Raw genomic sequence first — 26648 nt, forward strand, 5'->3', positions numbered from 1 at the left:
CTAGAAATGAGAGCTGCTCCATCCAAAGTGGGATGGATGCCGTCTCTCCTAACAAGACCAGGTTTCATCGCTCTATCACCCCAATAGAGCGCTTCGCTCTCAGACTGCAGGCTTACTTGTAGTTCCTAAGGTTTGTAAGAGTAGAATGGGAGGCAGAGCCTTCAGCTTTCAGGCTCCTCTCCTGTGGAACCAGCTCCCAATTCAGATCAGGGAGACAGACACCCTCTCTACTTTTAAGATTAGGCTTAAAACTTTCCTTTTTGCTAAAGCTTATAGTTAGGGCTGGATCAGGTGACCCTGAACCATCCCTTAGTTATGCTGCTATAGACGTAGACTGCTGGGGGGTTCCCATGATGCACTGAGTGTTTCTTTCTCCTTTTGCTCTGTATGCACCACTCTGCATTTAATCATTAGTGATTGATCTCTGCTCCCCTCCACAGCATGTCTTTTTCCTGGTTCTCTCCCTCAGCCCCAACCAGTCCCAGCAGAAGACTGCCCCTCCCTGAGCCTGGTTCTGTTGGAGGTTTCTTCCTGTTAAAAGGGAGTTTTTCCTTCCCACTGTCGCCAAGTGCTTGCTCACAGGGGGTCGTTTTGACCGTTGAGGTTTTTACGTAATTATTGTATGGCCTTGCCTTACAATATAAAGCGCCTTGGGGCAACTGTTTGTTGTGATTTGGCGCTATATAAATAAAATTGATTGAAATTGATTAATTGATCTTCACCCTGCAGTAGCCCAATTTCAACAACACCGTTGGTGGACATTGTTAACCCGGGCCTCGACCGATCCGGTATGGAAATTTGATTTTTAGTCTGCATAGTTGGGTTGGCTTGTTTTACGCTGGATGCCCTTCCTGGTGCAACCCTCCTCATTTATCCGGGCTTGGGACCAGCACTCAGAACATACTGGCTGCACACCCCATGTGGCTGAGTTGGAAATGTTCATGTATTCACCCCCCAAATTATGTGAAGAAAATTGGTTGCAAAACCGATGAATTATATAAACAATAATACAATAATAATTTAGTTGATCCAACTACTTATGGGCTCTGAAAATGATTAATCAATCCACCCATCCATTTTTGTACATCTGCTTACCCCGGTTAGGGGGAGCTGGAGCCTAACTCAGCATTCATAGGTCGCAAGGCCAGGTAGACCCTGGACAGAATGCCAGTCTGTCGCATGGCCGAAATGATTAATGATTTCTGCAATTTTTTTGTTAAACCTCTTGACTTAAAGATGAAAACTGGCATATTTTGATTGTTTGATTGTTGGGGGCTCTGGGGGTGTGGAATGTTACCTCGGTGTGGGGGAAGGATCAGGAGCTTGTGCGGGAGGTGGAGCGATACCAGTTAGATCTGGTGGGCCTCCCCTCCAAGTACAGCCTTGGCTCTGGAACTGCTCTCCTTGATAGAGGTTGGACCTTATTCTTCTCTGGAGTTGCCCAGGAGATGAGGCGCTGGGCAGGTGTGAGGATACTCACACGTCCCCGGCTGAGCACCGCTACATTGGAGTTTACCCCGGTAGATGAGAAGATCTCCTCCCTGTGTCTTTGGGTGGATGGGAGGAAAATTGTTGTTTGTGTATATGTACCGAACAGCAGTTTGGAGTATTCGGCCTTCTTGGAGTCCTTGAATGGAGTCCTGTATGGGACTCCAGTGGGGGACTCCATTGTTCTGCTGGGGGACTTTAATGTACACGAGACACCTGGAGAGGTGTGATTGGGAGGAACGGCCTCCCCGATCTAAACCTGAATGGCCGTTTGTTATTGGACTTCTGTCTTAGTCATGGACTGTCCATAACGAACACCATGTTCGAACATAAGGATGCCCATAAGTGTACATGGTACCAGAGCACCCTTGGCCAAAGATTGATGATCGATTTTGTGATTGTATCATCTGATCTGAGGGTGTATGTTCTGGACACGAGGGTGAAGAGAGGGACAAAGCTGTCATCTGATCACCATCTGGTGATGAGTTGGATCAGAGGGTGGGGGAGGACTTTGGACAGACCTGGTAAGCCCAAACGGATAGTGCGGGTGAACTGGGAACATCTGGAGGAGCCCACTGTCAGACAGATCTTCAACTCACACCTCCGGAGTTTTTCTAGTATCCCCGTGACATTTGGGGGCATTGAACCAGATTGGGCAATGTTCAAAGCTTCCATTGCTGAAGCTGCAGTGGGGAGCTGTGGCCTGAAGGTCTTGGTTGCCTCAAGGGACAGCAACACTCGAACACCATGGTGGACACCGGTGGTCAGGGAAGCCGTCCGACTGAAGAAGGAGTCCTTCTGGGATATGTTATCTCTGAGGACTCTGGAGGCAGTTGCAAGGTACCAAGAGTGTGTACCAACTACAGTGGTATCACACTACTCAGCCTCCGTGGTAAAGTCTACTCCAGGGTGCTGGAAAGGAGGGTTCTGCCGATGGTCGAACCTCTGATTGAAGAGGAACAATGTGGCTTGTGTCCTGGTCGTGAAACAACTGACCAGCTCATCACTCTCACAACGATCCTGGAGGGGGCCTGGGAGTATGCCCATCCAGTCTACATATGTTTTGTGGACTTGGAGAAGGCATATGATTGGGTACCCCTGGAGATACTGTGAGAGGTGTTGCGGGAGTATGGAGTGAAGTGGTTCCTTCTCAGAGCCATCCCATCTCTGTACTCACAAAGTGAGAGCTGTGTTCGGGTGCTTGGCAGTAAGTCGGACTCGTTTCTGGTGGGGGTTGGCCTCTGCAAGGGCTGCGCCTTATAACCAATCCTGTTTGTGATATTCATGGACAGATATCAAGGCGTAGCTGGGGGAGGAGGGTCATCAGTTTAGTGGGCCCAGGGTCTCATCACTGCTTCTTGCAGATGATGTGGTCCTGTTAGCTTCATCGGCCTGTGACCTCCAGCACTCACTCAATCGGTTCACAGCTGAGTGTGAAGCACCTGGGAACAATGGAGCGTGAGATTGGCCAGAGAGTCAGCGGAGCATGGACGGTATTGCATTTGCTCTGCTGAACTGTTGTGATGAAAAGGGAGCTGAGCCAAAAGGTGATGCTCTCGATCTACTGGTTAATCTTCATTCCAATTCTCACCTATGGTCATGTGAGGGTTGAGTCATGACTGAAAGAACTAAGTAGCGGGTACAAGCAGCTGAGGGTGGCTAATGTCTAACTTAGAGATAGGGTGAGAAGCTTGGTAATCCATGGCAAGCTTGGAGTAGAGCCGCTGCTCCTTTGCATTGAAAGGAGCCAGCTGAGGTGGTTCGGACATCTGGCAAGGATGCCCCCCTGGGTGCCTCCCTAGGGAGGTATTCCAGGCACGTCCATCTGGGAGGAGACACTGGGGAAAACCCAGGACTAGGTGGAGATATTATATCTCCACACTGGCCTGAGAACACCTCGGGATCCCCCAGTCAGAGGTGGCCAATGTGGCCTGGGAAAGGAAAACCTAAGGTCCCCTGCTGGAGCTATTGTCCCCACAGTCCAATCCCAAATAAGCGGTTGAAGATGAGTGTGAGTAAGTGAGTGTCATCACTGTCCAAAAAGCATTTTGATTGCTCTTCTGGACTCACCTGGTACTAATGCAGAGCTGGCCTCTGAAATCAGAAAGACAGAGAGAGAGAGAGAGAGAGAGAGAGAGAGAGAGAGAGAGAGAGAGAGAGAGAGAGAGAGAGAGAGAGAGAGAGAGAGACAGAGAGAATGCTCTTTACATTTATCTTTAATAGCAGAAAATGTCAGTCCAAATTGTTAAAAACTTATTTCACGAAAGGAATAACAGGAACTTTAGAATATCCTCTTAGCAGTTAATTGCCACATTTATTTCACGTGAGGACTTCTGCTCGTGGTCTTCCAGCTCTCTGTCTGGTTGGCTGGCCAGCAGCTCCTTGTCTGTGTGGCCATGGTGACAGGTTTTAGGTTGTGGTGCTGTGGTGAGGTTTCCCACGAATCCAACAAGAACTTCAAAAAGGCTACATACAATAATTAAATGGCACAAAATTTACTCTGCTTACTGAGAGGGCACAGACATGAGAGCACGACAGCTGTGGTTGAAAGTTTACATACACTCATTGTGGACATGAATTTCATGGTAATTTTGGGATTTCAGTTATGGCCTTGAACTGTTCTTTGTATGGTTGGACTGACTGTACAGCAAACATAATTAATGACTTGTGTTAAGTCAATGGCACAAATTTCAAGTTCCTGCCTCACTGGTGTTAAGTGGTCAAGCTTTTTTGAAGGTCTGAAGTCAAATGTGGACTTGTGTTCAAAGCATGATGTAACTGCAGTCCTTACTCTTGCGTAGTATCCTAAAGTCATCAGAGTCCAGGATCTGTTCATCCTCTCTGTACCACATCACCTGTAGGGGTGGAGAGCCCCTCAGTCTGCACTCCAGCACCACCAGCTGGCCCTTTACTGTGGACACATCATGGAGATACTGAGGAAGGTGATGGTCATGATGATGCAGACGATGAGAGAAGAGGTGATGATGATGAGATAGAGAGATAGAGAGAGGAAGAAAGTAATGTCAGTGTGTAAAATCTGACTGAATAGTCAGGGCCCGACCTTACACGTGGTGAACAGCAGTCCACAGCACAGCATCCATGCTGTGTAACTACCAAATGTACCTGTGCTCATCTGTGCACCCATGGGCATGTTTGTGTTAAAATGAGGTACAATCAGACACAGTGCTGGTGCATTGCTATCATGAGGCAGCAGAATGCACCACAGATGGCCAAATATGAGTACAGAGTTTTTCTGTTACTTATACAGTGCATTATTCAGACACATCTATCTATATACAGTGCACCCAGAAAGTATTCATAGCACTTGACTTTCTTCACATTTTGTTACGTTACAGCCTTATTCCAAAATGGATGAAGTTCTTTTCTTTTTCTTCAGAGGTGTACACACAATACCCCACAATGACAATGTGAAAAAAGTGGGTTTTTTTTAGATTTTTGCAAATTTATTAAAAATAAAAAACAAACGAAAATCACATTTACATAAGTATTCACAGTGTTCGCCATGAAGCTCAAAATTTAATGCACGTACATCCTGCTTCCACCGATCATCCTTGAGATGTTTCTGCAGCTTAATTGGAGTCCACCTGGGGTAAATTCAATTGGGCATGATTTGGAAACACACACATACCTGTCCCACAGCTGACAGTGCATGTCAGAGCACAAATCAAGCATGAAGCCAAAGGAATTGTCTGTACACCTCCGAGACAGGATTGTCTCAGGATTGTCTCAAGGCACAAATCTGGGGAAGGTAAATGGTAAATGGACTGCATTTATATAGCACTTTTCCATCTGTATCACTTGCTCAAAGCACTTTACAAATAATGCCTCACAATCACCCCGATGTGAGGGTGCTGCCATACAAGGTACTCACTTCACACCGGGAGCAACTAGGGGATTAAGGACCTTGCCCAAGGGCCCTTAGTGATGAAGAAGGGTACAGAAACATTTTTTCTGCTTTGAAGGTCCCAATGAGCACAGTGGCCTCCATCATCTGTAAATGGAAGAAGTATGGATCCACCAGGACTCTTCCTAAAGCTGGCCACCTGTCTAAACTGAGAAGGGCCTTAGCCAAGGAGGTGACCAAGAACTTGATGGTCACGCTGTCAGAGGTCCAGCATTCCTCTGTGGAGAGAGGAGAACCTTCCAGAAGGACAACCATCTCTGCAACAATCCACCAATCGGGTCTGTATAGTAGAGTGGCCAGACGGAAGCCACTCCTTAGTAAAAGCCACATGGCAGCCAACCATGATTTTGACAAAAGGCACCTGAAGGACTCTCAGACCATGAGAAACAAAAGTCTCTGGTTTGATGAAACAAACATTCAACTCTCTGGGGTAAATCCCAGGCGTCATGTTTGGAGGAAACCAGGCACCATCCCTACAGTGAAGCATGGTGGTGGCACCATTATGATGTGGGGATGTTTTTCAGCAGCAAGAACTAGGAGACCAGTCAGGATTGCGGGAAAGATGAGTGCAGGAATGTACAGAGACATCCTGGATGAAAACCTGCTCCAGAGCACTCGACCTCAGACTGGGGTGATGGTTCATCTTTCAGCAGGACAATGACTGTAAGCACACAGCCAAGATATCAAAGGATTGGTTTCAGGACAACTAGATAGGTGTACCAAGCTTATGGCATCATATTCAAAAAGACTTGAGCTGTAATTGCTGCCAAAGATGCATCAACAAAGTATTCAGTACTTTAACTTCAAAGTCTGATGGTCACAGAGTTTTCTCTTATCGTGCACCTGCTTTATAGAATGATCTCCTTGCATCAATAAAACAGTCAGATTCTGTAGAGACTTTCAAGTCCAGACTTGTAAGCACTTATTTTCCCTTTTGCATGGCTAGCATACTGGCATAGTATGGTACTATGGTTTTTAGTCTTTTAAATTAATTTTATTAGTAAAGAGTGCGGGCTGCAGCCTCGCCTTTATCTAAAGACTGGGTCTTTTAGTAAAGCTTAGGGTTAGTGGCCAGCGATCACCTTATTATTTCTTCTGTTTTTCTTGTTGCTAAATGCTGATAAATTATGCTGTATTTGTTGTCTTTCGGCCACCTGATTCTGTTTGTCTCTCTGTTTAAGGTGCGGTTCCATCCAGAGATGGGTGTGGTGTTTTCTTCTGCAGGCCTCCCATCTTGTGCACCGGCATGAACTCCCAAAATCTCCCAAAAGTTCCTGCAAAATTTCCTGTATTGCCTATTGTGTCGGTAGCATGGCCCAAGCAGAGGGTCACCCCTTTGAGTCTGGTCTGCTTGAGGTTTCTTCCTCAAATCCTCAGAGGGAGTTTTTCCTTACCACTGTCGGATGTGTGCTTGCTCTAGGGGTTGGTAAGGTTAGACCTTACTTGTGTGAAGCGCCTTGAGGCAGCGTTGTTGTGATTTGCCACTAAATACATGAAAATAAATTGAAAAAAATTGAACATTTCCCTTAATCCCCCTGGCAACCCCCTGCACTTCCCAGAATGCACCGCGGCACCAACAGATTTCCGGCGTCACACAGTGCATGTTAACAATGGCTAGCGAGGATGTGGATGGCGCTGATCCAGCAGGTTCATGGGCGATTATGATGACATGTTCTCCCAAGTTGAGAGGGTTATCTTGAGGAGGTGTAGCACCTGTGATGGACTCTGCCATGTCCTGATGTTGTCTTGTTGTCCATACTTCATAAGGTTTGTTTACATTGTGCCCTGAACTGTAACTCTGCTGAAACCAACCTCTTGCGTGAGTCACAGACCATAAGATGGCGCCATATTCATCACTGCAAAACAGCGTATTGAGCAAAGGGTGTGGGTACTTATGTACATGTGCTTTCTTGTTGTTGTTGTCCATTTGGCTACTCCCGTTTTGTAAGGGATCACCACAACAGATAGAGCCAGATCCGCATTGTTATTCGGCACAAGTTTTATGCCAGATGCCCTTCCTGATACAACTCCAGTGTTACTTGGAGAAACACACAGCCACTGGTGTTCCAAAGGAATCTCCCATCCAAGTACTAACCAGATGCCACACTGCTTAGCTTCTGAGATCTGATGGAATCAGGCATACACAGAGCAGACTGGCTGTGTACATGTGATTTCTTAATTTTTTTTATTTTTAATAAATGTGCAAAAAAAAAAAAATTTTTTTTCATGTCATTATGGGGTGTTGTGAGTAGAACTTTGTGGGAAAATGAATTTCATCTATTTCGGAATAAGGTTGTAACATAAAATGTGGAAAAAATGAAGTGCTGTGAATACTTTTCAGATGCACTGTATGATGGTTTGACAAAAAAGAGAGTATTGTAGTGCACATGCATGCGCTCACAAAAGGACTGTCTTGTACAGAATTCACTGACTCAAATGTTCAGAAGGAAATGCAATAACTTGCAATAACAATGGTTTCCCTGCTTCACTCAAGGATATGGTCACACCTCTGTGGAGCAAACCTGTCTCACACAAATGTCTGCTGCTGCCAATTGCTTCAACCTTTTCACCCCTTGACGCTCATAGTCACATGCAGACTGTCGGCAGCTTAAGAATATGTATTTGATATGCCGGGCCTTTGGTCCCCCCCCCGGAGTTCAAGCCGGGTCAGGGGTATTTAAGATGTGTGCCTGAAGTGAAAGCGCATGTATTTTACTTTGCTGCAATTAAAGTATGTGCTCTGTGTTTTTGAATGTAGAACTCATGTCCTTTTATTGTTTCCAACTCTACACTGTTGCATTTTCTAAACTGGTGTGTTGGGAAAGTGTAATGACACGGACCCACAACAGGGGGCGTAAATGAACGGACAATAGATGAGCCAAAATACAACTTTACTGTACAACAACAACTTTATTGTTGTGAAATGTGCACAACGAGAATACAGACAAACACAGAATTTGGGTTACAATCGAAATATACAAGGTGACGCGTGGGCAGGCTCGAGGATAGAAGACATCCGTCCAGAGAAGAGCTGGCACCCACACGATTTCCACCGCCACCGAAACCGGAGAATACTGGAGCCGCCAAGTCCTGAGTCCCCAGGTGGTCACCGTCTCCGGCTGTCGGATCTGGTACTGCTGGCAGGAAGCAGAAACAATCAAGGGTGGGTGTGAGCACACACCCAGCAAACAGTCAGCAAGTTCTTCTTGTATTAGTCGGGTGGGAAAGACACCTCCACCTCAAGTACACAGTTTATGCAGAGTCTGTATTCCTACTTATTGAAGTTCGGAGTGAGGAGTGAAGTGCGTCACTCCTCCACCATCCGCGAACCCAGCCTCCAGCTGAAAGTAGCGATCAAGACACCTGCAAACAGTTCAACACACACGAAAACAAGTACGTGCGTCAACACAACAACGGCTGAGAATTTACCTTCTTGGTTTGACGATATCTCGGCAAGAAGGTGGAGTTGCTGTCCGGCTTTTATGATGATGTGGTGATGAGTGACAGCTGTCAGGTGGTGATGAGAGACAGCTGCCACTCCCGGCTGCTCCCGTGTGGCGGCTGCGCCCTCTTGTGCCTGAAGCCCACACTTCAGACAGGGCGCCCTCTGGTGGTGGGCCAGCAGTACCACCACTTCAGCGGCCCACACAACATGGTGACCCCGACGTCTGTTTTTCAGCGTTTTTGAAAGACATTCCAGCGTGCAGTGTCATTTGCTGCTGCCTGGTTTGTAAAAACCGAGCTGCAGTTTGCTCTGAGAGAGATCACCGCAGACGACACAAAATATTATTATGTCATCTTGGCCCTCAGCAGCTCCATGGCAACAAGATTGGTCGTGCTCCTATAAAGCCCCCCAGCTGCGAACAAGCAGCCATCAAGGATCACCTCCTTAAAACGTTTGAACTGTCAGACACTGAAAGGGCCAGCAAGCTCTTCTCCCTGCACGGGCTGGGGGACAGCAAGCCCTCTGAGCTCATGGATGGAATGCTGCAGGTCCAAATTCCTCCTCAGGTGTGCACAGCGCTGGCTAACACCACGATTATGGACTGACGTGCGCTGGTGGAGGAGGTCGACAAATTCTTCCTAGCTGGCCAGCACCACGGCATGAAAGCAGCCACACTCGCCCCAGCACACACAGCTGCAGCGGCTCCACAAAACACACCAGCGCCTCCCTTGGAGGAAGCAACACTCATGGCAGCTGTAAATGGACTGCATTTATATAGCGCTTTTCCATCTGTATCAGACGCACAAAGCGCTTTACAATAATGCCTCACATTACATAAACTGGCACGTTAACAAGCCTCAAAACATTTGTTGAACTTGTCATCAAGCAGATAATGTTGGGGTTCTAACAGTTACGTTTTACCAATTGTTTTAACCTTACAGTCGTGGCGATTAACTCGCAGTAATACTCAAACTCGAACGGTCGCTGTGTCGCCAAGTTACTGTGTCTCGGGTTGACAGTTCCTGTGCATCACCGGAGTGCAACGGAGCATCCTGCAGCATCCAACCTCGACATCTTGGTGGATGGAGTGGGCCCACCCCTCAGCACTGCCAACGGCACTTCCATGCGCACATACGACACCCGGCATGTCAACTTGTGTTTTGGAGGACAGACTTTTAACTGGGACTTCATGACGGCCAAGGTCGCCACTCCCCTCCTGGGTGCGGACTTTCTCTGTGCGTACGGACTGCTGGTGTATGTCAAAAACTGCAGACACTACTCCCTTTTCCTCTTACAACTGCACCCTCAGTGGCATGGGCTCCATCAGGTTGTCCAGCATGTGGTTGTCGCCATTGCAGTGAATTCCCCGCTCTCACACAACCCACTTTCTCCACCCCCACTGCTAAGCATGGAGTGGAGCACCACATCGCCACCATGGCCCCCCTGGTGTATGCCAGTGCAAGACGCCTCGACCCAGCCAAGCTCAGCATCACCAAAACGGAGTTCCACAACATGGAACACCTCAGCATCATCTGCCGCTTTAACAGCCTGTGGGCATCACCCCTCCACATGCTGCCAAAACCCGGTGGTGGGTGATGCCCATGTGGTGACTAACACCAACTCAACAATGTCACAATGCTAGACCGCTACCCCGTGCCCCACATACAGGACTTTTCTGCGCACCTGGTGGACACAACCATCTTCTCCAAGGTGGACCTCATCCATGGATACCACCAGGTGCCGGTCCCGCCACAAGACATACCCAAAACAGCAGTGATCACGCCATTCGGAATGTTTGACTTCCTGAGGATGCCTTTCGGACTTAAAAATGCTGCCCAGTCTTTCCAGCACCTCATGGATTCTGTGCTACGTGACCTGCCATTCCTGTTCATCTACCTGGATGACATCCTGGTGGCCAGCTCCTGCCAATCAGAGCACTACTGATACTTTTTGAGTGCTTCAGCTGGCATGGCCTGATAATCAATCCTGCAAAGTGCCAGTTTGGACTCACCACCATTGTAGAGAAGCTTGAATCTTTGACTGGACTGGGTTGCTTGACGTGAGGACGTTTCAATCAATCAATCAATCAACTTTTTTCTTGTATAGCGCCAAATCACAACAAACAGTTGCCCCAAGGCGCTCCACATTGCAAGGCAAGGCCATACAATAATTATGAAACACAGTCTACGTCTAAAGCAACATAACCAAGGGATGGTCCAGGGTCACCCGATCCAGCCCTAACTATAAGCCTTAGCGAAAAGGAAAGTTTTAAGCCTAATCTTAAAAGTAGAGAGGGTATCTGTCTCCCTGATCTGAATTGGGAGCTGGTTCCACAGGAGAGGAGCCTGAAAGCTGAAGGCTCTGCCTCCCATTCTACTCTTACAAACCCTAGGAACTACAAGTAAGCCCGCAGTCTGAGAGCGAAGCGCTCTAATGGGGTAATATGGTACTACGAGGTCCCTAAGATAAGATGGGACCTGATTATTCAAAACCTTATAAGTAAGAAGAAGAATTTTAAATTCTATTCTAGCATTAACAGGAAGCCAATGAAGGGAGGCCAACACGGGTGAGATATGCTCTCTCCTGCTAGTCCCCGTCAGTACTCTAGCTGCAGCATTCTGAACCAACTGAAGGCTTTTTAGGGAACTTTTAGGACAACCTGATAATAATGAATTACAATAGTCCAGCCTAGAGGAAATAAATGCATGAATTAGTTTTTCAGCATCACTCTGAGACAAGACCAATACCGTCTAATAATACTGCCCAAGGGAAGCATGTATAAAGTGAATAAAATTTGTCCTAGCACAGAACCTTGTGGAACTCCATAATTAACTTTAGTCTGTGAAGAAGATTCCCCATTTACATGAACAAACTGTAATCTATTAGACAAATATGATTCAAACCACCGCAGCGCAATGCCTTTAATACCTATGACATGCTCTAATCTCTGTAATAAAATTTTATGGTCAACAGTATCAAAAGCAGCACTGAGGTCCAACAGAACAAGCACAGAGATAAGTCCACTGTCCGAAGCCATAAGAAGATCATTTGTAACCTTCACTAATGCTGTTTCTGTACTATGATGAATTCTAAAACCTGACTGAAACTCTTCAAATAGACCATTCCTCTGCAGGTGATCAGTTAGCTGTTTTACAACTACCCTCTCAAGAATCTTTGAGAGAAAAGGAAGGTTGGAGATTGGCCTATAATTAGCTAAGATAGCTGGGTCAAGTGATGGCTTTTTAAGTAATGGTTTAATTACTGCCACCTTAAAGGCCTGTGGTACATAACCAACTAACAAAGATAGATTGATCATATTTAAGATTGAAGCATTAAATAATGGTAGGACTTCCTTGAGCAGCCTGGCAGGAATGGGGTCTAATAAGCATGTTGATGGTTTGGATGAAGTAACTAATGAAAATAACTCAGACAGAACAATCAGAGAGAAAGAGTCTAACCAAATACCGGCATCACTGAAAGCAGCCAAAGATAACGATACATCTTTGGGATGGTTATGAGTAATTTTTTCTCTAATAGTCAAAATTTTGTTAGCAAAGAAAGTCATGAAGTCATTACTAGTTAAAGTTAATGGAATACTCAGCTCAATAGAGCTCTGACTCTTTGTCAGCCTGGCTACAGTGCTGAAAAGAAACCTGGGGTTGTTCTTATTTTCTTCAATTAGTGATGAGTAGAAAGATGTCCTAGCTTCACGAAGGGCTTTCTTATAGAGCAACAAACTCTTTTTCCAGGCTAAGTGAAGATCTTCTAAATTAGTGAGACGCCATTTCCTCTCCAACTTACGGGTTATCTGCTTTAAGCTACGAGTTTGTGAGTTATACCACGGAGTCAGACACTTCTGATTTAAAGCTCTCTTTTTCAGAGGAGCTACAGCATCCAAAGTTGTCTTCAATGAGGATGTAAAACTATTGACAAGATACTCTAACTCCCTTACAGAGTTTAGGTAGCTACTCTGCTCTGTGTTGGTATATGACATTAGAGAACATAAAGAAGGAATCATATCCTTAAACCTAGTTACAGCGCTTTCTGAAAGACTTCTAGTGTAATGAAACTTATTCCCCACTGCAGGGTAGTCCATCAGGGTAAATGTAAATGTTATTAAAAAATGATCAGACAAAAGCGAGTTTTCAGGGAATACTGTTAAGTCTTCTATTTCCATACCATAAGTCAGAACAAGATCTAAAATATGATTAAAGTGGTGGGTGGACTCATTTACTTTTTGAGCAAAGCCGATAGAGTCTAATAATAGATTAAATGCAGTGTTGAGGCTGTCATTCTCAGCATCTGTGTGGATGTTAAAATCGCCCACTATAATTATCTTATCTGAGCTAAGCACTAAGTCAGACAAAAGGTCTGAAAATTCACAGAGAAACTCACAGTAACGACCAGGTGGACGATAGATAATAACAAATAAAACTGGTTTTTGGGACTTCCAATTTGGATGGACAAGACTAAGATACAAGCTTTCAAATGAATTAAAGCTCTGTCTAGGTTTTTGATTAATTAATAAGCTGGAATGGAAGATTGCTGCTAATCCTCCGCCCCAGCCCGTGCTACGAGCATTCTGACAGTTAGTGTGACTCGGGGGTGTTGACTCATTTAAACTAACATATTCATCCTGCTGTAACCAAGTTTCTGTTAGGCAGAATAAATCAATACGTTGATCAATTATTATATCATTTACCAACAGGGACTTAGAAGAAAGAGACCTAATGTTTAATAGACCACATTTAACTGTTTTAGTCTGTGGTGCAATTGAAGGTGCTATATTATTTTTTCTTTTTGAATTTTTATGCTTAAATAGATTTTTGCTAGTTATTGGTGGTCTGGGAGCAGGCACCGTCTCTACGGGGATGGGGTAATAGGGGGATGGCAGGGGGAGAGAAGCTGCAGAGAGGTGTATAAGACCACAGCTCTGCCTCCTGGTCCCAACGCTAGACAGTCACAGTTTGGAGGATCCCAAAAAATTGGCCAGATTTCTAGAAATGAGAGCTGCTCCCTCTAAAGTGGGATGGATGCCGTCTCTCCTAACAAGACCAGGTTTTCCCCAGAAGCTTTGCCAATTATCAATGAAGCCCACCTCATTTTTTGGACACCACTCAGACAGCCAGCAATTCAAGGAGAACATGCGGCTAAACATGTCACTCCCGGTCTGATTGGGGAGGGGCCCAGAGAAAACAACAGAGTCCGACATTGTTTTTGCAAAGTTACACACCGATTCAATGTTAATTTTAGTGACCTCCGATTGACGTAACCGAGTGTCATTACTGCCGACGTGAATTACAATCTTACCAAATTTACGGTTAGCCTTAGCCAGCAATTTCAAATGTCCTTCGATGTCGCCTGCTCTGGCCCCCGGAAGACAATTGACAATGGTTGCTGGTGTCGCTAACTTCACATTTCTCAAAACAGAGTCGCCAATAACCAGAGTTTGATCCTCGGCGAGTGTATCGTCGAGTGGGGAAAAACGGTTAGAGATGTGAACGGGTTGACGGTGTACACGAGGCTTCTGTTTAGGGCTACGCTTCCTCCTCACAGTCACCCAGTCAGCCTGCCTTCCCGACTGCACGGGGTCTGCCAGGGGGGAACTAACGGCGGCTAAGCTACCTTGGTCCGCACCGACTACAGGGGCCTGGCTAGCTGTAGAATTTTCCACGGTGCGGAGCCGAGCCTCCAATTCGCCCAGCCTGGCCTCCAAAGTTACGAATAAGCTGCACTTATTACAAGTACCGTTACTGCTAAAAGAGGCCGAGGAATAACTAAACATTTCACACCCAGAGCAGAAAAGTACGGGAGAGACAGGAGAAGCCGCCATGCTAAAACGGCTAAGAGCTAGTAGCTACGCTAAGCTAGCGGATTCCCAAACAGGGAATCCTGTTTCACTTCAAATTGCAGAAGCTTCCTCAGCTAAAATTCTTGCTCTGGTAGTCTGACTTCTGTCTTGACTCTTGTAGAGAAGAATAACAGAAGCCACAAAAGCTGGAGTTTTAAACCTAACCACACCCTTCCTACCAAGAGGCAGACTGCTATAGGCTGGTGACTAAACAATAGCTCTAATTAGCACCTATTGTGCTCTAGTTAGCACCCTCCTAATGACAGGGCAGCTGTCCCTCCTAATGATGTGACGGACGCCTCTCCTGACGGCTCCCCTGACGACTCTCCTGATGATGTGAATGACTCATTACCATGAATAAACGACTGAAACTGCTTTGACCTGAGTACCCCATTGTAAACAGGGGACAAAGCATGTCTCAGACCCCCTTCCTGGTTAAGGCTGGGTTTCAAATGTTTCACATAAAATGCCTCCTTCACGCCTCTCTCAAACCATTTCCTTTCTCTGGCTAATTTTTTTACTTCCTTGTCCTCAAACGTGTGGTTAGTGTCTTTAAGGTGGAGATGAACTGCAGACTGAGGTCCACCGGCACTCTCTCTGTGGTGCTGGTATAGCCTTTTGTGTAACGGCTGCTTAGTCTCACCTATGTAGTGTTTGTTACAGTTTTCCTGACATCTGATAGAATACACTACATTGCTCTGTTTGTAACTAGGGATCCTGTCCTTAGGGTGAACTAATTACTGTCTCAAGGTGTTAACAGATTTAAAGTAAACTGGGATTTTGTACTGTCTGAAGATCCTCTGTAGTTTTTCCCCTACTTCTTCTTGGCTCCGTCTCCTGTCTGTCTGGTCTCTTTGTTCTTTGAGACTTTTGCACTTTATCCAGGGACCATCGTGGGTAACCACATACTGTGAGGGCTTTCCGGACATGTTGTTGTTCTTTAGCCCTTCCCTCTGTAGTTGTGGGCACCTGTAGGGCTCTGTGTTGAAGAGTCCTGATCACCCCGAGCTTGTCTTCAAGGGGGTGGTTTGAGCCAAAGAGCTGATATTGGTCAGTGTGAGTGGGTTTTCTGTAAACCCCTGTCTGGAGCTGCCTGTTCTCTCCAGTCGTAACATCACAGTCCAAGAAGGCTAAATGGTTGTTTCTGGCATCCTCACGTGTGCTCTGTGAAGGCCTCCACTTCCTGTTGCCTGATTTTAACCCATGTGTCATCGACATATCTGAACCAGTGACTTGGAGCGATGCCCGTCAATAGAGCACATCAACTCGGTAGACTCCAATGTCAAGTTCACATGTCAGACGTCAGTCAACAGTTGCACCCCAACAAATAAAACATCTTCAACCGGGAGCTGCTCACCCTGCACCTTGCCATCCAACACTTCCACATGCTACTGGAGTGGTGGCAGTTTACAGCTTTTGTCAACCACAAGCCACTGACTTTCACCATGGCCAAAGTCTTAGAACCCTGGTCCACCCACCAGCAATGGCAGCTCACCTACATCTCAGAGTTCACTACGGCCAAGACGAACTCTCTTATGGACTGCCTCTCTTGAGCCTTCACAGCCACTTTCCACCTCGATCTGGACTACAACCACATGGTTCAAACCTCCAATCCGGAGGTGCAAGCACTCAGATCAGTGACCACCGCATTACAGCTCACAGACATTATCTTTGGTGAACGTGCCAAACTGCTTTATGATGTCTCCACAGGGCAGCCACGGACAGTTGTCCCCACCACATGGAAGCAGCACATTTTTGATGCTGTGCATGGCCTTTCCCACCCCGGAGCGAAAACATCACAATGGCTGGTGGCAGCGAAGTTCATCTGACATGCGCTCAAAAAGAGGCTCACAGTTCACGCCGGAAATATGGAACGTGATCACCGACAGCCTGGGGGTGAAACTTCACCAGACCATGGCGTATCACCCCCAGGCCAGTGGATTATGTTAGCATTTCCATCGCTCCATGAAAGCTGCTCTACGGGCTGGATTAACTGACAGTGTTTGGCTAGACAGGCTCCCATGGGTCATGCTGGGCCTGTGGACTGCCCCCAAGGAGGACCTCCAGTCCTCATCGGGGGAGCTAGTTTATGGTCAAACATACGGGTCCCTGGGGATTTCATTCATCCCAGATACCACAGCCCCCTGGTCAGCGACCTGCCAAAAGGGCGACCTTCAGGACAAACTTTGACTTTTTTCACCATTGCCAACTACACAACACAGCACTCCATTTTCCTTCACGCTCCCACACCTGCAATCAGCGGATTATGTTTTTATTCTTCATAACATAAGATAAGATCAACTTTATTGATCTCACAGAGGAGAAATTCACGTTACGTCAGCTCTTAAGAAAACACACAAGGTGGGTGCAAGTAGAGGAAAATGTTCATCGAACAGTGTGTGCAAGGATAAGCAATAATAATAAGACTTGTAACAGTACAAGACATGAAGAAATGAGGTAGAAATAGAATATATATATATATATATATATATATATATATATATATATATATATATATATATATATATATATATATATATATATATATATATATACACACACACGTACTCACATACATGCGTATATATATATATAGGTATATACCTATATATATATATATATATAGGTACATACCTATATATATATAGGTATTTAGCTGAGGCTACAACAGAGTTGTAGAAGGTCTTAAGCAGAGGCCTGCTCACTCCAAAGGATCTCAGTCTCCTCAGAAGGTGGAGGTGACTCTGACCTTTTTTGTACAGGGTGTTGGTGTTATGAGTCCAGTCCAGCTTGCTGTTGAGGTGAACACCCAGGTATTTCAGACTGTCCACAGTCTTTATGTCCTCCCCCTGGATGTTCACCGGTGGGTGAGGTGGTGGTTTCCTCCTGAAATCGATCACCATCTCCTACATCTTACTGGTGTTGAGACACAAGTGGTTGTGCTCACATCAGTCCACAAAGTCTGTGATGACCAACTGGTACTCCAGCTCATTCTCCTCAGACATGGGACCCACAATGACGGAGTCATCAGAGAACTTCTGGAAGTGGCAGTTGTCCCTGTTGTAGGTGAAGTCCGAGGTGTAGAGGGTGAAGAGGAAAGGCGAGAGGACGGTGCCCTGGGGGGCCCCGGTGCTGCACCTTATCACCTCAGACTGACAGCCGCGCAGCCACACGTACTGTGGACGGCTGCTGGAGACATGTGGGGGGGCTGGGAGCAGGCGAGGGGCAGACGTGGAGGAGCCAAAACGGTTAAATTATCTGTTTAGCTCCTCTGCGAACCGAGAATCCCCATCTCTAGTCCTGCTGGCACCCTGCCCAAATCCAGAGGCGGTCTTGAGGCATCTGCACACGTGTCTGATGTTGTTCCGGGTCAGCTGCTCCTCCATCTTCCCTTCATACACCTTCTTGGCTGCACGGATCTTCCACTGGAGCTCCTGTTGGACTCTACGCTGCTCCTCTCTGTCTCCCGAGTTGAAGGCCCTCTTCTTCTGGTTCAGCTCGGGGGTCACCCAGGGGTGGTTGTTGGGGAAGCACCGTACCCTCCGGGTGGGCACAGTGCTCTCCACACAGAAGTTCATATAGTCAGTGACACACTGGGTCAGGCCGTTGATGTCTTCACCATAAGAGTTTTGAAACATGCTCCAGTCTGTGGTTCTGAAACAGTCCCTCAGCCTCTCAGTGGCCTCTTCCATCCATAGTTTCACTGACGTTTTCTGCACTGGCTGTCTTCTCACCCTGGGTGTGTATTGGGGGAGCAGATAGACGAGATTTTGATCAGAGCATCCCAGTGGGGGGGAGGGGTGTGGAGGTGTAAGCGTCCTCCACATTAGAGTAAAAAAGGTCCAGTATTCTATTGTCCCTGGTTTTACACGTGACGTACTGGGTGAATGTGGGGAGGGTGGCGGAGAGGGAGGCGTGATTAAAGTCCCCGGTGATGAGGAAGAGTGTGCGTGGGTGTTGTGTCTGCAGCCGCGTGACTGTGGTGTGAATCTGCTCACAGGCAGCGGCAGCGTCCGCAGAGGGAGGAATATATGCGCAGAGCGTAATTACACTTCCAAACTCCCATGGGAGATAGTACGGCCTCATGCTCACCGCGAGTAGCTGCACTTCCGAGGAGCAGATCTGCTCCTTCACGTGAATATTAGTCCCGCTGCACCATCTCTCACTCACATAAACGGCGAGCCCCCCTCCTCTCTTTTTTCCACTCCGCACGGATAAGTGTGAAGCCATCCATGTTGATTAAAGAGTCTGGTACATGTTCATCCAACCACGTCTCCATGAAGCACATGAGACTGCAGTCTTTATACAGCCTCTGGAAACAGGTTTGCGCTGACAGCTCCTCGGTCTTGTTGCAGAGAGATCTTACATTCCCCATGACCACAGACAGAATATAAATCCTTCTCCGCTTTGTCTGGCTGCCCCTGCAGCTCCTACGTTTCTTCCGAATGTCTGCAGGTACGTGCAGGTGCTCAGCATAGCGGGGGCCCGGCCCACTGTGCATTGAGTCTCTTAGTCCAAGCAGCTGATCCTGGCTATAAACAATGGGATGTCCGGAGCTCGAAACAAAGGGATTTCCTCGTGCTGCCTCAAAAAGTGCAGAGAGCAGCATAAAGATGATCACAAGAGTACGAAAAGTGGGTTTCCCATGTGCATATTTGCACAGGGTACCACCCACTGCAAATAAAAACAAATAAGCACCATTAAAAAGTATGGGCAGCATATAGGCTGGAGAATCACTTTGGGATTACTGGAACTGCTCTTGCATAGTTGATGTCAGGTTTCTTTTCAGCACTGTAGCCAGGCTGACAAAGAGTCAGAGCTCTATTGAGCTGAGTATTCCATTAACTTTAACTAGTAATGACTTCATGACTTTCTTTGCTAACAAAATTTTAACTATTAGAGAAAAAATTACTCATAACCATCCCAAAGACGTATCGTTATCTTTGGCTGCTTTCAGTGATGCCGGTATTTGGTTAGACTCTTTCTCTCCGATTGTTCTGTCTGAGTTATTTTCATTAGTTACTTCATCCAAACCATCAACATGTTTATTAGACCCCATTCCTACCAGGCTGCTCAAGGAAGCCCTACCATTATTTAATGCTTCGATCTTAAATATGATCAATCTATCTTTGTTAGTTGGCTATGTACCACAGGCTTTTAAGGTGGCAGTAATTAAACCATTACTTAAAAAGCCATCACTTGACCCAGCTATCTTAGCTAATTATAGGCCAATCTCCAACCTTCCTTTTCTCTCAAAAATTCTTGAAAGGGTAGTTGTAAAACAGCTAACTGATCATCTGCAGAGGAATGGTCTATTTGAAGAGTTTCAGTCAGGTTTTAGAATTCATCATAGTACAGAAACAGCATTAGTGAAGGTTACAAATGATCTTCTTATGGCCTCGGACAGTGGACTCATCTCTGTGCTTGTTCTGTTAGACCTCAGTGCTGCTTTTGATACTGTTGATCATAAAATTTTATTACAGAGATTAGAGCATGCCATAGGTATTAAAGGCACTGCGCTGCGGTGGTTTGAATCATATTTGTCTAATAGATTACAATTTGTTCATGTAAATGGGGAATCTTCTTCACAGACTAAGTTAATTATGGAGTTCCACAAGGTTCTGTGCTAGGACCAATTTTATTCACTTTATACATGCTTCCCTTAGGCAGTATTATTAGACGGTATTGCTTAAATTTTCATTGTTACGCAGATGATACCCAGCTTTATCTATCCATGAAGCCAGAGGACACACATCAATTAGCTAAACTGCAGGATTGTCTTACAGACATAAAGACATGGATGACCTCTAATTTCCTGCTTTTAAACTCAGATAAAACTGAAGTTATTGTACTTGGCCCCACAAATCTTAGAAACATGGTGTCTAACCAGATCCTTACTCTGGATGGCATTACCCTGACCTCTAGTAATACTGTGAGAAATCTTGGAGTCATTTTTGATCAGGATATGTCATTCAAAGCGCATATTAAACAAATATGTAGGACTGCTTTTTTGCATTTACGCAATATCTCTAAAATCAGAAAGGTCTTGTCTCAGAGTGATGCTGAAAAACTAATTCATGCATTTATTTCCTCTAGGCTGGACTATTGTAATTCATTATTATCAGGTTGTCCTAAAAGTTCCCTAAAAAGCCTTCAGTTAATTCAAAATGCTGCAGCTAGAGTACTGACGGGGACTAGAAGGAGAGAGCATATCTCACCCATATTGGCCTCTCTTCATTGGCTTCCTGTTAATTCTAGAATAGAATTTAAAATTCTTCTTCTTACTTATAAGGTTTTGATTAATCAGGTCCCATCTTATCTTAGGGACCTCGTAGTACCATATCACCCCAATAGAGCGCTTCGCTCTCAGACTGCAGGCTTACTTGTAGTTCCTAGGGTTCGTAAGAGTAGAATGGGAGGCAGAGCCTTCAGCTTTCAGGCTCCTCTCCTGTGGAACCAGCTCCCAATTCAGATCAGGGAGACAGACACCCTCTCTACTTTTAAGATTAGGCTTAAAACTTTCCTTTTTGCTAAAGCTTATAGTTAGGGCTGGATCAGGTGACCCTGAACCATCCCTTAGTTATGCTGCTATAGACGTAGACTGCTGGGGGGTTCCCATGATGCACTGTTTCTTTCTCTTTTTGCTCTGTATGCACCACTCTGCATTTAATCATTAGTGATCGATCTCTGCTCCCCTCCACAGCATGTCTTTTTCCTGGTTCTCTCCTTCAGCCCCAACCAGTCCCAGCAGAAGACTGCCCCTCCCTGAGCCTGGTTCTGCTGGAGGTTTCTTCCTGTTAAAAGGGAGTTTTTCCTTCCCACTGTAGCCAAGTGCTTGCTCACAGGGGGTCGTTTTGACCGTTGGGGTTTTACATAATTATTGTATAGCCTTGCCTTACAATATAAAGCGCCTTGGGCAACTGTTTGTTGTGATTTGGCGCTATATAAAAAAATTGATTGATTGATTGATTGATGTCATACCTGTCCAGTCGTTCTTACTGTGTATTGTGTAATGGCACCTCCTCTGATCGTAGTGACATGAAGTTTGGGGTTCTGCAGGGATCCGTTTTAGGCCCCCTGCTTTTTTCCCTTTATGTAGCACCCCTTGGGAATATACTGCTGCGCTTTGGGATTCCCTTTCATTGCTATGCTGATGACACTCAATTGTACATGCCAATAACTGCTGGTAATCTCATTCACATAAAATCTTTGGAAGATTGCCTTGTATCAGTAAGATGTTGGATGTCTAGTAACTTCCTACTTTTAAATTCTGATAAGACTGAAGTTATGGTTCTTGGTCCAGCGAGGTATTGGCATCAATTTGATCAGCTAGCACTTAGCTTAGGTTCGTGTGTTATACATCATACAGATAAAGTGAGGAACCTTGGAGTAATTTTTGATCCTACGTTGTCCTTTGATATCCACATTAGAGACATTACGAGGACTGCTTTCTTCCATTTGCAAAATATAGCGAAGATTCATCCCATCCTGTCTATGGCTGATGCTGAGACTTTGATTCATGCATTTGTCTCTTCTAGATTGGACTATTGTAATGCTATATTTTCTGTCTTACCGCAGTCCAGGATTAAGGGTCTTCAACTGGTTCAAAATGCTGCTGCCAGACTTTTGACACAAAGCAGAAAGTTTGATCACATTACGCCCGTTTTGGCATCCCTGCACTGGCTTCCAGTTGCTGCAAGATCGGATTTTAAAGTACTGTTATTAGTTTATAAAATTGTTCATGGACTTGCACCTCTCTATCTGGCTGACCTTGTAAGCCCCTATGTACCAGCTCGGGCCCTGCGTTCTCAAGGTGCAGGACTTCTGTGTGTTCCCAGGGTGAATAAAAAGTCTGCCAGTCACAGAACTTTCTCCTACCGTGCTCCAGCTCTCTGGAACGATCTCCCGGCACACATTCGGCAGTCTGATACTGTGGAGACTTTTAAGTCACGTTTAAAGACTTATTTGTTTTCCCTGTTTTATCATTAGTGTTATGATGTGTTTTTATTCTTGTATTCTTTTATGGTCATCTTTTTATTGTGTTTTAAATTTTTAATTCAGTTTTTTTGTTGTTGTTTTATGTTGTGTGAAGCGCCTTGAGATGAGTTCATCGTGAATTGGCACTATATAAATTAATTAATTTGAATTTGAATTTTATTAAAAATAGCGAAAGTAGGAAAAGAGGGAGCAGAGCTGAAGTAACAGGCTGCTACTTCAACAGCGCCATCTTGAAAAAAAAAAGACGCAGAGGACCACTACAGCCCCCTTACGATGGCCCTTTTTGTGTCCTTAAAACATGACCAAAACCTTTGTGGTGGACATCGGCGGCAAAGCCGAACACATTTCGGTGGACCGCCTCAAACCTGGATCTGGACAGACCCACAGAGCTGGCATGCCCACCTAGTAAGATGCTTGAACTAGGATGATTGAAAATAAGCAATTCATTTGGGAATGCGGGCATTTATGGGCATGTCACCATGACACTTATTGAAGCATTCTCAAACTAAGTCTTCATTAACTGGTCAGTTTCAATTTCACCTCAGTGCTCAAAAACAATCACTGGAGGGCAACATTGTAAATCAAATCAAATCAATTTTATTTATCTAGCGCCAAATCACAACAACAGTTGCCCCTAACCCTAACCCAGTGCATCATGGGAACCCCCCAGCAGTCTAAGTCTATAGCAGCATAACTAAGGGATGGTTCAGGGTCACCTGATCCAGCCCTAACTATAAGCTTTAGCAAAAAGGAAAGTTTTAAGCCTAATCTTAACCCTAACCCAAACCCTAGGAACTACAAGTAAGCCTGCAGTCTGAGAGCAAAGCGCTCTATTGGGGTGATATGGTACTATGAGGTCCTTAAGATAAGATGGGACCTGATTATTCAAAACCTTATAAGTAAGAAGAAGAATTTTAAATTCTATTCTAGAATTAACAGGAAGCCAATGAAGAGAGGCCAATATGGGTGAAATATGCTCTCTCCTTCTAGTTTCCGTCAGTACTCTAGCTGCAGCATTTTGAATTAACTGAAGGCTTTTCAGGGAACTTTTAGGACAACCTGATAATAATGAATTACAATAGTCCAGCCTAGAGGAAATAAATGCATGAATTAGTTTTTCAGCATCACTCTGAGACAAGACCTTTCTAATTTTAGAGATATTGCGCAAATGTAAAAAAGCAGTCCTACATATTTGCTTAATATGCGCATTGAAGGACATATCCTGATCAAAAATGGCTCCAAGATTTCTCACAGTATTACTGGAGGTCAGGGTAATGCCATCCAGAGTAAGGATCTGGTTAGACACCATGTTTCTAAGATTTTGTGGGGCCAAGTGTGGGGCCAGAATTTAAAAGCAGGAAATTAGAGGTCATCCATGTCTTTATGGGAGCTAGAGTATCTCGTCAATAGTTTTACATCCTCATTGAAGACAACTTTGGATGCTGTAGCTCCTCTGAAAAAGAGAGCTTTAAATCAGAAGTGTCTGACTCCGTGGTATAACTCACAAACTTGTAGCTTAAAGCAGATAACCCGTAAGTTGGAGAGGAAATGGCGTCTCACTAATTTAGAAGATCTTCACTTAGCCTGGAAAAAGAGTTTGTTGCTCTATAAGAAAGCCCTCCGTGAAGCTAGGACATCTTTCTACTCATCACTAATTGAAGAAAATAAGAACAACCCCCAGGTTTCTTTTCAGCACTGTAGCCAGGCTGACAAAGAGTCAGAGCTCTATTGAGCTGAGTATTCCATTAACTTTAACTAGTGATGACTTCATGACTTTCTTTGCTAACAAAATTTTGACTATTAGAGAAAAAATTACTCATAACCATCCCAAAGATGTATCGTTATCTTTGGCTGCTTTCAGTGATGCCGGTATTTGGTTAGACTCTTTCTCTCCGATTGTTCTGTCTGAGTTATTTTCATTAGTTACTTCATCCAAACCATCAACATGCTTATTAGACCCCATTCCTGCCAGGCTGCTCAAGGAAGTCCTACCATTATTTAATGCTTCAATCTTAAATATGATCAATCTATCTTTGTTAGTTGGTTATGTACCACAGGCCTTTAAGGTGGCAGTAATTAAACCATTACTTAAAAAGCCATCACTTGACCCAGCTATCTTAGCTAATTATAGGCCAATCTCCAACCTTCCTTTTCTCTCAAAGATTCTTGAGAGGGCAGTTGTAAAACAGCTAACTGATCACCTGCAGAAGAATGGTCTATTTGAAGAGTTTCAGTCAGGTTTTAGAATTCATCATGGTACAGAAACAGCATTAGTGAAGGTTACAAATGATCTTCTTATGGCTTCGGACAGTGGACTTATCTCTGTGCTTGTTCTGTTGGACCTCAGTGCTGCTTTTGATACTGTTGACCATAAAAATTTTATTACAGAGATTAGAGCATGTCATAGGTATTAAAGGCACTGCGCTGCAGTGGTTTGAATCATATTTGTCTAATAGATTACAGTTTGTTCATGTAAATGGGGAATCTTCTTCACAGACTAAGTTAATTATGGAGTTCCACAAGGTTCTGTGCTAGGACCAATTTTATTCACTTTATACATGCTTCCCTTGGGCAGTATTATTAGACGGTATTGCTTAAATTTTCATTGTTACGCAGATGATACCCAGCTTTATCTATCCATGAAGCCAGAGGATACACACCAATTAGCTAAACTGCAGGATTGTCTTACAGACATAAAGACATGGATGACCTCTAATTTCCTGCTTTTAAACTCAGATAAAACTGAAGTTATTGTACTTGGCCCCACAAATCTTAGAAGCATGGTGTCTAACCAGATCGTTACTCTGGATGGCATTTCCCTGATCTCTAGTAATACTGTGAGAAATCTTGGAGTTATTTTTGATCAGGATATGTCATTCAAAGCGCATATTAAACAAATATGTAGGACTGCCTTTTTGCATTTACGCAATATCTCTAAAATCAGAAAGGTCTTGTCTCAGAGTGATGCTGAAAAACTAATTCATGCATTTATTTCCTCTAGGCTGGACTATTGTAATTCATTATTATCAGGTTGTCCTAAAAGTTCCCTAAAAAGCCTTCAGTTGGTTCAGACTGCTGCAGCTAGAGTACTGACGGGGACTAGCAGGAGAGAGCATATCTCACCCGTGTTGGCCTCTCTTCATTGGCTTCCTGTTAATTCTAGAATAGAATTTAAAATTCTTCTTCTTACTTATAAGGTTTTTGAATAATCAGGTCCCATCCTATCTTAGGGACCTCGTAGTACCATATTACCCCATTAGAGCGCTTCGCTCTCAGACTGCGGGCTTACTTGTAGTTCCTAGGGTTTGTAAGAGTAGAATGGGAGGCAGAGCCTTCAGCTTTCAGGCTCCTCTCCTGTGGAACCAGCTCCCAATTCAGATCAGGGAGACAGATACCCTCTCTACTTTTAAGATTAGGCTTAAAACTTTCCTTTTCGCTAAGGCTTATAGTTAGGGCTGGATCAGGTGACCCTGGACCATCCCTTGGTTATGTTGCTTTAGACGTAGACTGTGGGGGGGTTCCCATGATGCACTGTTTCTTTCTTTTTTTGCTCCGTATGCATCACTCTGCATTTAATCATTCAATCAATCAATCAACTTTTTTTTTATATAGCGCCAAATCACAACAAACAGTTGCCCCAAGGCGCTTTATATTGTAAGGCAAGGCCATACAACAATCATGAAAAACCCCAACGGTCAAAACGACCCCCTGTGAGCAAGCACTTGGCAACAGTGGGAAGGAAAAACTCCCTCTTAACAGGAAGAAACCTCCAGCAGAACCAGGCTCAGGGAGGGGCAGTCTTCTGCTGAGACTGGTTGGGGCTGAGGGAAAGAACCAGGAAAAAGACATGCTGTGGAGGGGGGCAGAGATCGATCATTAGTGATGGTTATTGTATGGCCTTGCCTTGCAATATGGAGCGCCTTGGGGCAACTGTTTGTTGT

The 26648-nt window shown here is 45.0% G+C and overlaps 1 protein-coding gene across 1 annotated transcript in view; it reads right to left on the reverse strand.

Moving 5' to 3' along the window:
- LOC117513529 (palladin-like) overlaps positions 1-26648 on the reverse strand; it is an 85827-nt gene that overhangs the window by 15504 nt on the left and 43675 nt on the right. Inside the window, exons 5-6 of the mRNA XM_034173697.1 lie at positions 4280-4421; positions 3559-3582 (exon numbers count right to left, since the gene is read on the reverse strand). Of these exons, the coding sequence (XP_034029588.1) occupies positions 3559-3582; positions 4280-4421 (166 nt within the window). The remainder of the gene's footprint in view (positions 1-3558; positions 3583-4279; positions 4422-26648) is intronic.

Source organism: Thalassophryne amazonica, chromosome 7, assembly GCF_902500255.1.
Source record: "Thalassophryne amazonica chromosome 7, fThaAma1.1, whole genome shotgun sequence".
NCBI classification, from domain to species: domain Eukaryota; kingdom Metazoa; phylum Chordata; class Actinopteri; order Batrachoidiformes; family Batrachoididae; genus Thalassophryne; species Thalassophryne amazonica.